Genomic DNA, 15,797 nt, shown 5'->3' with positions numbered 1-15,797 from the left:
TTTTTATATATATATTTTTACAAACGGGGCCAAACGTTAAACCGACCACTTATTATTTCTAGCAAGTAGGAAAACATTTGTTTCTAATTGTTTAGTTAGGTGCATGTTTTGTCTCATCCACACATAATCCATCAAATCCTTTCTCTTTACACATGTAGGTTGGTCATGCATACAGTAGGGCCAAGTCCAGCGTTTCCCAAACTCGGTCCTCGGGACCCCAAGGGGTGCACGTTTTGGGTTTTTTGCCTTAACACTACACAGCTGATTCAAATGATCAAAGCTTGACGATTAGTTGATCATTTGAATTAGCTGTGCAGTGTTAGGGTAAAAACTAAAACAAGTTTGTGAAACCGTGACCTAGTCATTGTTCAATAGGCCTAACTATCAAAATAGTTTGATGTCATCTCAACAGTTGAGAATACGGGTATAGCCAAGTAGGATAAGGTTTGAAATAAATAAATAAAAATCTCGTAAAAGTTCCTATAATGCAGCAACACACTTTCATAAGTGATGTGTAAGCTAGGCATTGATGGTCAATGGCTTACTTTTTTCTGCTGTGAATTTTATTGAAAGTAATTTTATTGTCAATGCTAATGGCTGATGGTTTTGTTAAAACAATCCAATTATCTAAAAAGAACAACATTCATCACCCGATGGCGATTCCTTATTATCCAGTCTCCATCAACACCAAATGCAAACACCTTATTCCAGCACAGCACATTATCACTACGTCATACTCCCCCTCACCTTAAGAACCGTCGCCGTTTCTCCTGCCCCCCTCCCCTCCTTCCACTCCCTCCATCGTTTTATGCACACCGAACTCCGGGCGCACAGTCCGCTTCAGAGCGACGGGGAGAAAAGAGAGCACAAAAGAATAGTTTGCCTTAACATGAAGCTATTTTGCTGCTATTCGCTGTCTGGAGTTTGAAATAGGACTATACGACGCGTGCACATCCACGGACCGACTAGTCTTATGTTATTTTAATGCTACCGATAGAGGTTTCGGAAGGAGTGTGTTTCACCTCAAGGTATGTGCGTCCGCCGCCAACATCCAGAACGCGTCGACAGGTTGTCGGTGCGTTGCCAACCTCAATTTGCAGATATGTTTGCCAATATAAAGTGTTACCTTTTTCATCACATTTAAACAGGCCACCCCCTTTACGTGTCTTATTCTTCCTTGGAAATAGGAGTGATCCTACATCGGTTTCTTGATGGTATTATTTGAGGCTCATGGGAATTCCACCAAAGGTTTGACTTTTATCCAAGTGTGGGTTATGTGTTGGATATTGCCTGTAGCCTAATCTGCTATTTGACTAGCCCACATTATTTCATATTTGTAGGCCTATCAACTTTAACAAAGCCTACTTTTAAATACCCAAATAGTTTAGTAACATTTGACTTTAATCTTTTGGTGAATGGTAAGGTTGCCGATATACATTTTCTGTCTTATCATAGGCTTGCGGTCCATAGCAAACCTTTAGTCCTTATCGATATTTTTTAATTATTATAGCCTATCTCGGGGGTTTTCAAAGCTCTCATCAGGGACGCCAGCCGGTTCCAAAATTGCAACTATTCAAGAGCTAGCACAACTGATTCAGCTTGTCAACTAATTATCAAGCCGTTGATTCCGTAAGCTAGTTCAGGGCTACAACACAATTGTGGAACATCTGGGGGTCCCGGTTGAGGGATTTGAAAACCGCTGGCCTTTCCCATGTCTACCTGTATGATGATGATGATGATTGAGTCTCGCTCCTCATTGAGTTTGATATTTAATTTCATTTGATAATAGCCACAACCTCGGTTGTAGCCAATGGTCCGAAATGTCAATGTAGGCATGTCTCTTCAATGAGTTGCAGAAATGTGGGGTGGTATTAGCCTATAAAGAAATAGACTATTTATCCCAAACAAACAAATATTTGTCTAACTCAAGCCTACACATGTTTATATCAACATGTTGTGGAGAATATAGGCTACAGGGAGACGCAAATTGAAAAAGGCAGGGGTAGCCTAGTTATGTGAATCTAATGGGGAAATATGATATCAAATGGTGATTAGCTTTATTGTGAACGTGTGATGATGATGCAGTAATAACATAGCTCCAAGAAAATCGACGACATAGCCTATATCCACCGCATTTGATGGCAATCTTTAATTGTTAGTGCTATCCGCAATCCTTGTGACATCCCTTCCCTAAACCCTAATCTTAAACCTTACCTTAACCATAACCCTTACCTGACCATGACCTTATCCTACAACTTCACTCAACACTTTAATTGTTGGCCTACCGAGCACATTCCCCAGACTTTGGTATTAATTAACATAACATATTTTTAAGTTTTGATAGCCCTATCACTACACAGGGCCTATAGCTTTTGATTGGCCTATGCTTTTTATTTCGAGGGGGCGCAAAATGAGACTAAACCAGGTGTCCCTTCAGTTTTGTCCAGTATATTATCGGTATAACGTAAAGCTTATAGGATAGACTCCAGTCAAAGACCCCAGCCATCCTAGTCATAGACTGTTCTCCCTGCTACCGCATGGCAAACGGTACCGGAGCGCCAAGTCTAGGTCAAAGAGGCTTCTAAACAGCTTCTACCCCCAAGCCATAAGACTCCTTGGCATCTACTCAACAACATCTATTCAAATGGCTACCCAGACTATTTGCATTGCTCCCCCCCCCCCCCCTTTTTTTTACACCGCTGCTACTCTCTGTTGTTATCATCTATGCATAGCCACTTTAATAACTCTACCTACATGTACATATTACCTTAATTACCTCGACTAACTGGTGCCCCCGCACATTGACTCTGTACGGGTACCCCTCTGTATACAGTCTCGCTATTGTTACTTTACTGCTGCTCTTTAATTACTTGTTACTTTTATTTCTTATTCTTATTCGTATTTTTTTTAAACTGCATTGTTGGTTAGGGGCTCGTAAGTAAGCATTTCACTGTAAGGTCTACTGCACCTGTTGGCGCATGTGTTTGACAGTAGTTTAAGGATATACCGTTCTGGTCCACAGTATTAGTCTGCATGAACCTTACACAGTTATGAATAATATACAGGAAATTGCAATCCGTTATGTGCTCTCGGAAATAGGCGAATAGAGACGCTCTCGCTTTGGCACAAGCAAGGCAACTCACATTCTATGACAGATAGTGTCCATTATAGCAGTTGGTCGAAAACAAAATAATATTCCATATTTGTTTTTCAAGAGATTTGATTGGTTTATGTGGTTTTCTAATATTATAGCCTATATTGTAATCACTGTTGTGATCATTTGGATAATAATCCATTGAAATACATATTTGTGAAGTTATTGGATACAGTTCTGTAGTCTATGCACATGCATAGGCCTAAATTATTTGATTTAGTAGGCTATTTTATTCGAGATTGTAATCCTTAATTCATCACATAGACCGAATAATTATTTCGATTTGTAATGACGGTGTAAATTACATTATAGCCTACATCAATTATGATTCATATTTCTTGATATATGAATTAGGTTTCATTTTTTTTAAATTCCTTTTATTTTTATTCGAAGCAGTGACACCCTCATTTGTCCAATGAAAGCAAAGGCATCTTGAAAGTCTATCAGGTCAATTCATTAACAAGTAGCCTACGGTAAGCGCCATATTCGATTAAGAATTGTTATCTGATAACCCAATAATTGAGAAATTATCATTTCAAGCCTAAATAATATATTTAAATATAATCGGTCATTCAGAACGGTTAGTTCCTTTCGAAATGTAGGGTATCGGCTGGAATTAGATTTAGGCGTTCTTAATCATAAATATTCATAAAAAATAAAAAACTTAGGGTCGCTTTGATTTGGAATATTGTCAATTAATAAATAAACATGTTCTCGCTATGTTGCAATGGGCCTATTGATTACCGTGCATTCTTGAAATGTCACGATTTATGTAGATGAAGTTTGTGTTCATGGAATAGGCCTGAGAAGTCCAAGACTAAGTGTCGTGATGGAACAATTCTATAGTCTACCACAACCATTAGTATTATTATTATTTGTATTATTCTATTATTAACAGTATTATTATTAGTATTGGTATTATTATTCAAAGTATATTAATGAATCCCCATGCTTTAGTTGGAATTTAGATAGATTTCATACATTTCTACGAATTTTATTCGACAACATCATCTTTCTTTATTGAAAATATCACGTATTGCATCCCCCCGTTTGTGTGGCCGTGTGGCGTCAGCAGGTCACGGGGTTTAATCCCGACCAGTTTTTGGTCAAGATTAGGCCAAAGCCAGATCTCCGGTTCGACCCCCAATCTGACTTCGGGTATCATATGATGCAAGTCAATAAACAGGAATGGGGCCACACACCACCTTCGGCTCCAACGTTCAGTCGCAGTGGGTCAGGTGTTTAAAACTCTGTTGAGTGCACCGAATTGAGTAGCCTATTAGGTTTAGCACATTTATTTAATTTCCTAATCATTTATCCAATCCACGGCAATATTTATATTATATTTTATTCCTGTTGCAATATGTGCGCATTGCAAGTCGACTGTTCATGTAATTCATTTATACATTGGATATTAAATATGTTTTCAAGAGGACACTGAAATATAATATCCACGGTCATGTTTAGGCCTATAGCCTACGTGTCTTTCTTTCATTGACTTTTGATGCGTTTTATTTCCCCCTTACGGTATATTCTCTTTCTCACTTTTCGTCGACGACAACCTGCCCTCTATTTTTTCCTTCTACGCACTTGTTGTCTGTAGGCTTGTATTTAGAGGGTAACTGTCCCTTTTCTCTTTCCTCCTTCTCGTCCAGCGAACACGACGAAGGAAGGAGGGCCGGGATGAAAACAGAGGAGACCCAATCATGTCTTCAGCAGCCTCCAGCCTCCACGCCATTCGGTGAGGAGTGAAATAGGACTGACATCTTGAGCCTGACTGGCACATAATGATTTTAACATTATTGTCCAATAATTAAATAAATATCCATGGAAATTTCAAAGGTTATAGTGACAGAAACTTTTACATTCTCAACTTTATATGTTATAAATGGGATACATATAAGACAAATATGTAATACATTTGATATGTGATACATTTGATATGTGATACATTTGATATGTGATACATTTTCATTTGTATTTATCATGTGTATTACTATTTTTATTATAAAAAAAATCCTGGACCTTGCTGGGAAGTAATGTTGAAATGCTTTCTTTTTTTTCAAAAAAAACACACACACACACACACACACACACACACACACACACACACACACACACACACACACACACACACACACACACACACACACACACACACACACACACACACACACACACACACACTATACCCTCCGATGATGTGGACTTCGGACCTCATTGATTCAGAGGGGTTGGGTTAAATGCGGAAGCAATATTTCGGTAGAATGCATTCAGTTGTGCAACTGACTAGGTATCCCCTTTCTCCTGTGTCCCCCTCTCCCCTCAGGTTCAGAACACAGGGGCGGAGGGGGCGAGGTGTGTGCGGGGTGTGAGTCGCCCATTGCCGACCGCTTCCTGCTGCGTGTCAACGAGCGCTCGTGGCACGAGACCTGCGTCAAGTGTGCGGTGTGTCTGAGCGCACTCAATGGGACATGCTACTGCAGAGACCGTCTGCTCTATTGCAAGCATGACTACGAAAAGTAAGAGAACGTCATACTACTAAAATCCCAAAAGACACACAAACCTTAGTGTTGGCATTGTCTTAATCGGTGTTTTGTCACCTAGTCCTTGTGCCCCTCCTGAATCAGGTGTGCTGGTGTCGAGATAGAACAAACGTGTGAAATTATTTAGGGTCTTATAGGAACTGGTCTATATGGAATATGTGACAGAACAGATGTAAAATGTGTCAAACTCATCCCATGGAGGGCTGAGTGTCTGCGGGTGTTTGCTCCTCCCTTGAACTTGATTGATGAATTAAGGTAACATTAGTAAATAGCTCCCCTCACCTGGTTGCCTAGGTCTTAATTGAAGGGAAAAAAACAAAAACCTGCAGACACTAGTCCCTGAATGTTTGGAGGGTATATACATGAAACACTGAATTGCTATTAGTGAGGATTTAAGCTAGCTCCACTTTCCTCTGATAAATATGACTTCGACTTTTTATCTGTCTGGGGGTCTGTTTGTCAGTCTGTGTGTGTGTGTGTGTGTGTGTGTGGTCGTGTGTGCATTCGACTTGTGCGTGGGTGTGTGTGTGTTTGTATGTGTGTGTGTGTGTGTGTGGTCGTGTGTGCATTCGACTTGTGAGTGGGTGTGTGTGTGTGTGTTTGTATGTGTGTGTGTGAGATCCCCAGGGACGGACGGCTGAAGGACGTAGCCTGCAGGTCGTTATCATTGTTGTGAACAGTGTCAGACGACGTCCAGCCGCACAGACTCTCCCACTGTAGCAGACATCTGGAGGAGAGAGGGGAAAAAAGGGAGGGAAAGTTGGAGGAGAGAGAGGATAGGGAGGAGAGAAGGGAGAGGAGAGACAGAGGGATAGGTGAAGAGGGATATAGAGTGGAGACAGAGGATATGAAGAGAAAGTGAGAGAGAGTAGTAGAGAAGTTCTCTCAGTTGCAGTGTCTTTGGAAATGATGTTAATAATTCCAAACTTGAAAACTAAGACGAGTGTGTGTACCGTTACAGGGTAATTTGGGTGAGGTGTTAGTAGGGGGAATTGGAGTGCGACAGATATGAAATGGTGTTGAGTTGATGAGTTCACTGTCTCACTCCCTCATAAAGTGTCTGAAACTACAGTGCCTTCAGAAAGTAATCATAACACATTACTTTCCCCACATTTTGTTGTGTTATAAAGTGGGATTAAAATGGATTTAATTGTCAATGATCTCCACAAAATACTCTGTAATGTCAAGGTGGAAGAAAAATTATAATATTTGTGAAACATTCATGAAAAACTACACAACTGTATCTTGATTATATAAGTATTCAACCCCCTGAGTCAATCCATGTTAGAATCACCTTTGGCAGCGATTACAGCTGTCTTTCTGTGGTAAGTCTTGAAGAGCTTTTGCACACCTGGATTGCACAATATTTGCACATAATTTTTTTTGAAATTCTTCAAGCTCTGTCAAATTGGTTGTTGCGAGACAGCCAAGTGTTGCCATAGATTTGCCACTCAGGAACATTCAAAACTGTCATGGTAAGCAACTATATTTGGCATTGTGTTTTAGGTTATTGTCATGCTGAAAGGTGAAATAATATCCTGGTGTCTGTTGGAAAGCAGACTGAACCAGGTTTTCCTCTAGGATTTTGCCTCTGCTTAGCTCTATTCCATTTCTTTTTATCCTAAAAAAGTCCATGCCGATGACGAGCATACCCATAACATGATGCAGCCACCAACATGCTTGAAGATGTGAAGAGTGGTACTCAGTGATGTGTTGTGTTGGATTTTCCCCAAACATAATGCTATGTATTCAAGACACAAAGTCAATTTCTTTGCCACATTTTTTGCGGTATTAATTTAGTGCCTTGTTGCAAACAGGATGCATTTTTTTTAGCCTTTTTTAAATTCTGTACAAGCTTCCTTCTTTTGACTATGTCAGTTAGGTTAATATTGTGGAGTAACTACAATGTTGTTGATATGTCCTCAGTTTTCTCCTATCAAAGATACTCTGTATCTGTTTTAAAGTTATCATTAGCCTCATGGTGAAATCCCTGAGCGGTTTCCTTCCTCTTTGGCAACTGAGTTAGGAAAAACACCTGTATCTTTGTAGTGACTGGGTGTATACTCTCCAAAGTGCAATTAATAACTTCACCATGCTCAAAGGGATATTCAACATATACATTTTTTTTTTAAATCCCCTACCAATAGGTGCCCTTCTTTGCGAGGTATTGGAAAACCTCCCAGGTCTTTGTGGTTGAATCTGTGTTTGAAATGCATTGCTTGGCTGATTGACCTTACAGATAATTGTATGTGTGGGGTACAGAGATGAGGTAGTCATTCAAAAATCATGTTAAACACTATTATTGCACACAGAATGAGTCCATGTATCTTATGTGACTTGTTCAGCACATTTTTACTCCTGAACTTATTTAGACTTGCCATAACAAAGGGTTTGAAAACTTATTGACTTAAGACATTTCAGCTTTACGTTTTTTATTCATTTGTAAAAATGTCTAAAAACATAATTCCCTTTGACATTATGGGGTATTGCGTGTAGGCCAGGGACACATCTAAATTTAATCATCATTCATTTTAAATGCAGACTGTAACACAACAAAATGTTGAAAAAGTCAAGGGGTGTGTATTGAAGAGTTGCAAAGAAAAAGCCATATCTCAGACTGGCCAATAAAAATAACAGATTAAGATGGGGAAAAAGAACACAGAAACTGGACAGAGGAACTCTGCCTAGAAGGCCAGCATCCTGGAGTCGCCACTTCATTGTTGACCTTGCGGGTACTATTTAATGAAGCTGCCAGTTGAGGACTTGTGAGGCATCTGTTTCTCAAACTAGACACTCTAATGAACTTGTCCTCTTGCTCAGTTGCGCACCTGGGCCTCCCACTCCTCTTTCTATTCTGGTTAGAGACCGTTTGCACTGTTCTGTGAAGGGAGTAGTACACAGCATTGTACGAGATCTTCAGTTTTGGCGCTTTCTCGCATGGAATAGCCCTCATTTCTCAGAACAAGAATAGACTGACTGTCACAATCGTCGTATGAATGAGTGAACCAAGGCGCAGAGTGGTGTGCGTACGTTCTCTTTATTAAAAGAATGAACACCGAACAGACTAACAAAATAACAAACGAAACGTGAAGCTATACAATATAGTGCTGACAGGCAACTACACATAGACAAGATCCCACACCAGAAAGTGGGGAAAAAGGCCTGCCTAAATATGATCAACCATATCAGAGACAACGATAAACAGCTGTCTCTGATTGGGAACCATATCAGGCTAACATAGACATACAAAACCCCTAGACATACAAAAACCCTAGACATTCAAAAACATAGAGTACCCACCCTAGTCATACCCTCACCTAACCAAAATATATAGAAAATAGAGATATCTAAGGTCAGGGCGTGACACTGACGAGTTTCAGAAGAAAGGTCTTTGTTTCTGGCCATTTTGAGCCTGTAATCGAACCCACGAGCATGCTCCAGATACTTAACTAATCTAAAAAAGGCCTGTTTTATTGCTTCTTTAATCAGCACAACAGTTTCCACCTGTGCTAACATAATTGCAAAATTGTTTTCTAATGATCAATTAGCTTTTTAAAATGATCAACTTTGATTAGCTAACACAACGTGCCATTGGAACACAGGAGTGATGGTTGCTGATAATGGGCCTCTGTACACCTGTGTAGATATTCCATAAAAATTCGTTTCCAGCTACAATAGACATTTAAAACATTAACAATGTCTACACTGTATTTCTGATCAATTTGATGTTATTTTAATGGACGAAAAAAGGACATTTCTAAGTCACTTTAAAAAACAAATGTGTCCATTAAAATAACATCAAATTGTTAATGTTTAAAATATACATATATATATATATATATATATATATATATATATATATATATATATATATATATGTGTGTGTGTGTGTGTGTGTGTGTGTGTGTGTGTGTGTGTGTGTGTGTGTGTGTGTGTGTGTGTGTGACTCTCTCTCTATAGAGTGTGTGCAGTGGCTTGCAAAAGTATTCACCCCCCTTGGCATTTTTCCTATTTTGTTGCCTTACAACCTGGAATGAAAATATATTTATTGAGGGTTTCCACTTTGAAGATGCAAAATGTTTTTTTTTTATTGTGAAACAAACAAGAAATAAGACAAACTGAGAACTTGAGCATGCATAATTATTCACCCCCCCCAAAGTCAATACTTTGTAGAGCCACCTTTTGCAGCAATTACAGCCACAGCCGCAGCCTAAGTCTCTTATGGTATGTCTCTATAAACTTGGCACATCTAGCCACTGGGATTTCTGCCCATTCTTCAAGGCAAAACTACTCCAGCTCCTTCAAGTTGGATGGGTTCCGTTGCTGTACAGCAATCTTTAAGTCACACTACAGATTCTCATTTGGATTGAGGTCTGGGCTTTGACTAGGCCATTCCAAGACATGTAAATGTTTCCCCTTAATCCACTCGAGTGTTGCTTTAGAAGTATGCTTTGGGTCATTGTCCTGCTGGAAGGTGAACCTCCGTCCCTGTCTCAAATCTCTGGAAGACTGAAACAGGTTTCTCTCAAGAATTTCCCTGTATTTAGTGCAATCCATCATTCCTTCAATTCTGACCAGTTCCCCAGTCCCTGCGGATGAAAAACATCCCACAGCATGATGCTGCCACCATCATGCTTCACTGTGGGGATGGTATTTTTGGGGTGATGGGAGGTGTTGGGTTTACGCTAGACATAGTGTTTTCCTTGAGGGCCAAAAAGCTCAATTTTAGTCTCATCTGACCAGAGTACCTTCCACATGTTTGGGGAGTCTCCCACATGCCTTTAGGCAAACACCAAATGTGTTTGATTATTTTTTTCTTTAAGCAATGGCTTTTTTCTGGCCACTCTTCTGTAAAGCCCAACTCTGTGGAGTGTACAGCTTAAAGTGGTCCTATGATCAGATACTCCAATCTCCGCTGTGTAGCTTTGCAGCTCCTTCGGAGTTATCTTAGGTCTCTTTGTTGCCTCTCTGATTAATGCCCTCTTTGCCTGGTCTGTGAGTTGGTGGACGGCCCTCTCTTGGCAGGTGTGTTGTGGTGCCATATTCTTTCCATTTTTTAATAATAGATTAATGGCGCTCTGTGGGATGTTCAAAGTTTCCGATTTTCTTTTTAACCCAACCCTGATCTGTACTTATCCACAACTTTGTCCCTGACCTATTTGGAGAGCTCCTTAGTCTTCATGGGGCTGCTTGCTTGGTGGTGCCCCTTGCTTAGTGGTGTTGCAGACTCTGGGGCCTGTCAGAACAGGCGTATATACAGTTGAAGTCAGAAGTTTACATACACTTAGGTTGGAGTCATTAAAACTCGTTTTTCAACCACTCCACAAATCTATTGTTAACAAACTATAGTTTTGGCATGTCGGTTAGGACATCTACTTTGTGCATCACACAGTAATTTATCCAACAATTGTTTACAGATTATTTCATTTATTATTCCCTATCACAATTCCAGTGGGTCAGAAGTTTACACACACTAAGTTGACTGTGCCTTTAAACAGCTTGGAAAATTCCAGAAAACAATTTCATGGCTTTAGAAGCTTCTGATAGGCTAATTGACATCATTTGAGTCAATTGGAGGTGTACCTGTGCATGTATTTCAAGGCCTACCTTCAAACTCAGTGCCTCTTTGCTTGACATCATGGGAAAATCAAAAGAAATCAGACAAGACCTCGGAAAAAAAATAGTAGACCACAAGTATGGTTCACCCTTGGGACTACGCAGCCGTCATACCGTTCAGGACGGAGACATGTTCTGTCTTCTAGCGATGCACGTAATTTGGTGCGAAAAGTGCGAATCAATCCCAGAACAGCAAAGGACTTTGTGAAGATACTGGAGGAAACAGGTACAAAATTATCTATATCCACGGTAAAACGAGTCCTATATCGAAATAACCTGAAAGGCCATAAACAAAAATAGAACTGTTTGGCCATTCTTTTTGGAGGAAAAAGGGGGAGGCTTGCAAGCCGAAGAACACCATCCCAACCATGACAGCATCATGTTGTGGGGGTATTTTGCTGCAAGAGGGACTGGTGCACGTCACAAAATAGATGACATCATGAGGACGGAAAATTGTGGATATATTGAAGCAACATCAAGAAATCAGTCAGGAAGTTAAAGCTTGGTCACAAATGGGGCTTCCAAGTGGACAATGACACCAGCATACTTCCAAAGATGTGGCAAAATGGCTTAAGAAGAACAAAGTCAAGGTATTGGAGTGGCCATCACAAAGCCCTGTCCTCAACCCTATAGAAAATTTGTGAGCGGAACTGAAAAAGTGTGTGCGAGCAAGGATGCCTACAAACTTGACCCAGTCACACCAGCTCTGTCAGGAGGAATGGGCCAAAATTCACCCAACTTATTGTGGGAAGGTTGTGGAAGGCTACCCGAAATGTTTGACCCAAGTGAATCAATTGAATGGCAATGCTACCAAATGCTAATTGAGTGCATGTAAACTTCTGACCCACTGGGAATGTGATGAAAGAAATAAAAACTGAACTGAATCTCTTATTCTGACACTTCACATTCTTAAAATAAAGTGGTGATCCTAACTCACCTAAGACTAGGATTAAATGTCAGGAATTGTGAAAAACTGAGTTTAGGTGTGTTTGGCTAAGGTGTATGTAAACATCCGACTTCAACTGTATACTGAGATCATGTGACAGATCGTGTGACACTTAGATTGCACACAGGTGGACTTTATTTAACTAATTATATGACTTCTGAGGGTAATTGGTTGCACCAGATCTTATTTAGGGGCTTCATAGCAAAGGGGGGCTATGGGGGGGGAAAGTGCATGCACCACTTTTCAGTAAAAAATGAGAAAAGTAATTTCTCATCGAACCAGCACGAAGTTCGTAACAAAAAAGGAGACAAAGTGGAGATAAGGAATAACAATATATTTATTAACTGAAGTAAACTAAAGACAATGAACAATGGTTTGTGTAGTCAGTTGTCAGTAGTGTAAGCGAGTGTTTGCGCGCATAAATATGATAATGAGGGGTGTTGAAAGGTGCTAAAGCAAACAAACGGCCACAAAAATGCCACAACCAAAATCTATAAGTGTCTGCATGGAGAGTCTCCCCAATGATTGGGGAAGAGGTGTATTTATCCTGGGACACCCGAGCCCAGGTGTGTCCCATTTTTCCATGACCCTCCTGGCTCCTCCCACCGGCATCCTATTAAGGAAAACAAGAGCAAAAAGAAAGAATTCGGCAGAGTGGGAGGGTCGTCACACCCCCGTCCCATAAAACCGAGGACCAACAAGGACCACGGAAAACCATACCAGCCTCTGCTTCCCAAATTGACCCCGCCTCTGCGTCCCAAATTGACCCAGCCCCTGCGTCCCAAATTGACCCAGCCTCTGCGTCCCAAATTGACCCAGCCTCTGCGTCCCAAATTGACGAGGGGGTACGTGTTCACACTTTCACTTTCCCCAGCAACCTCTGCACACAGGACGCAACATTTAAGAGGAAAGAAGAAAACGAGACCAGGAGGGAACAGACAGGAGCGACAGAAAAGGACAATCCCAAACAATGGTTCGTCACGTAGACATTCAGGAACAGGGCACATCCGCAACAAGCTCAAACGAAAAGAACATCTCAGGGTCCTTCTCATTACATATTGGCAACACCAACATCATTTTTGACGTTTTTTCACTCATTTCAATCTTGTAGTGTTCAGCGATCTGCAACAGCTGTTCTTTCGTACATGATTTTAGCAGTTCCTCTGATGGAAAGCAAATGAACACGTCTACTTTAGACACCATAGTCACAAGTAAATACAACAACAAAAAATCTTGCTCTTCCCCCCCTGCTGAGCAGGCCGGACCACTAGAAGAAAAATGACAATCACAATGGGCACCACAGAAGAGAGATGAGATACATATGGAGCTTCCCCAAAACCTACAATAACTCCACCTTAGTCTTTTTGCGGATTTGTGGTGGGTAATTACATACTGTAGCCCACTTGGGGGAAAAAAGAAGCAAGCTGGCAGATTCCCCCCAAGCCATAGATGTGCCCCAGAGACAACTGCTCAGTCCACGGACACCACACAAAAATAAACAAAATAACCATGCCTAACGTATTCCAAAGTGAAACACGTCGCCAAGCCTAACGGGGGGAAAAAAAGGCTATAGTTCTGGGTAGCAAGTTTCACAACCCTACCCAAATTTCCCACTGAGGTACATAGCCGATTGTACTCGCCTCAGACCGATGTCCCAACAGGAAGTAGAGTAAGAGTCTCCAGCCTGGGCAGGGGCCTGGAAACTAACCAATATACTCTCCAACGCAGCACACAACCAACTAGCCACCGCAGTGGCAAGTTATCCAAACAAAGGCAGCCAATACTGGGCACTAAACATTACAACTCAAAAGCTGTAATCAAAAGATGCAAACAAAATCACCTACAGAGTTTTCAAACATTAACTCCACATTGTCTCCCGAACACACACATACTAGTAAGCCCAATGACACTAGTGTTAGTCCTTCATAATGCAACAAAGTGCTACACGCCAAAATGTCTAGGAATCAACCTTATGATCCCGGACGAGCCTCCACACGTCACGAACCGGCTCAAAGTTCATAATAAAAAGGGAGACAAAGTGGAGATAAGGAATAACAAAATATATTTATTAACTAAAGTAAACTAAAAACAATTAACATGGTGTGTGTGTGTGTGTAGTCAGTAGTGTAAGTGAGTGTTTGCATGCATAAATGTGATAATGAACGGTGCCATAACAAACAAACTGGCCACAAAAATGAGCCCAGGTGTGTCCCATTTCGCTGACGACCAACATCCTATTAAGGAAAACAAGAGCAAAGAGAAAGAATTCGGCAGACAAAGTGGGAGGGTCGTCACATTTGTGTATGTCCATTGCATGAAATCCAAATAAAAATCCATTTAAATGACAGATTGTAATGCAACAAAATAGGAAAAACGCCAAAGGGGATGAATACTTTTGCAAGGCACCGTATATGTTGATTCTCTCTCTATAGTGTGTATATGTTGATTCTCTCTCTGTATATTTTTAAAATATAACCTTTTTTTAACTAGGCAAGTCAGTTAAGAACAAATTCTTATTTCCAATGATGGCCTACCGGGGAACAGTGGGTTAACTGCCTTGTTCAGAACGACAGATTTTTACCTTGTCAGCTCGATGAATCGATCCAGCAACCTTTCGGTTACTGGCCCAACGCTCTAACCACTAGGCTACCTGCCTCACAATATAGTGGGTATATGATGAGTCTCTTTCTATATAGTGTGAGTACAGTATGTGTCTGTCTCTGTGAGAGACTTGGCACACGTCTTTACTGGTGACCTTCAGAAGATTAGTAACAATGTCTCCTTGTGTTCCCTGCAGTCACTCCATCAGCACCTCTCTCTCACACATACACACACACACACACACACACACACACACACACACACACCACTCCCCGGCTCCCCCTCAACCGTGAGCAGGTGTGTGTACTGTATGATGTACGGGAGGAGTGTGTATGAGAATTTGGGTTGAGTGTGTGTGTGTGTGTGTGTGTGTGTGTGTGTGTGTGTGTGTGTGTGTTTGTGTGTCTAAGAATTTAGCAGAAATAGTGGAAAGCTTGATCTGTTTCTTTGCTGTAACCCTTTGCGGTCTGGAGTTGTATGTGTGTGCTGATGTTTGGGCTTTTGGTTTTTGACCGATTTTTATCTGCTGTACGTTATTGCAAATGATCTCTTACTTAAAACCTCTTGATACTACCCATCCCGGATCCGGGAGCGTAATCATCGCCTGAAACTAATTAGCATAACGCAGCGGACATAAATATCCATAGAAAATATTCCTGTTCATGAAAATCACAAATTAAATATATTGAGACACAGCTTAGCCTTTTGTTAATCACCCTGTCATCTCAGATTAAAAAAATATGCTTCACAGCCAACGCTAGACGCATTTGTGTAAGTTTATAATAGCCTAGCATAGCATTATGCCTTGCTAGCAGCAGGCAACCTTGTCACGGAAAGGAATCAGAAAAGCAATCAAATTAAATCGTTTACCTTTGATGAACTTCGGATGTTTTCACTCACAAGACTCCCAGGTAGATAGCCAAAGTTCATTTTT

The 15,797-nt window shown here is 40.8% G+C and overlaps 1 protein-coding gene across 1 annotated transcript in view; it reads left to right on the top strand.

Moving 5' to 3' along the window:
- The first annotated feature begins 808 nt into the window (after window positions 1-808).
- Window positions 809-15,797, top strand: part of LOC109891881 (LIM homeobox transcription factor 1-beta) — a 31,577-nt gene continuing 16,588 nt past the window's right edge. The window contains exons 1-3 of the mRNA XM_031827160.1: window positions 809-1,028; window positions 4,810-4,895; window positions 5,484-5,676. Coding sequence (XP_031683020.1) covers window positions 985-1,028; window positions 4,810-4,895; window positions 5,484-5,676 — 323 coding nt within the window. The 5' untranslated portion in view covers window positions 809-984. The remainder of the gene's footprint in view (window positions 1,029-4,809; window positions 4,896-5,483; window positions 5,677-15,797) is intronic.

The sequence above is a fragment of the Oncorhynchus kisutch genome, linkage group LG6, assembly GCF_002021735.2.
Source record: "Oncorhynchus kisutch isolate 150728-3 linkage group LG6, Okis_V2, whole genome shotgun sequence".
Classification (NCBI taxonomy): domain Eukaryota; kingdom Metazoa; phylum Chordata; class Actinopteri; order Salmoniformes; family Salmonidae; genus Oncorhynchus; species Oncorhynchus kisutch.
This window is presented reverse-complemented; position numbering and strand designations above follow the sequence as displayed.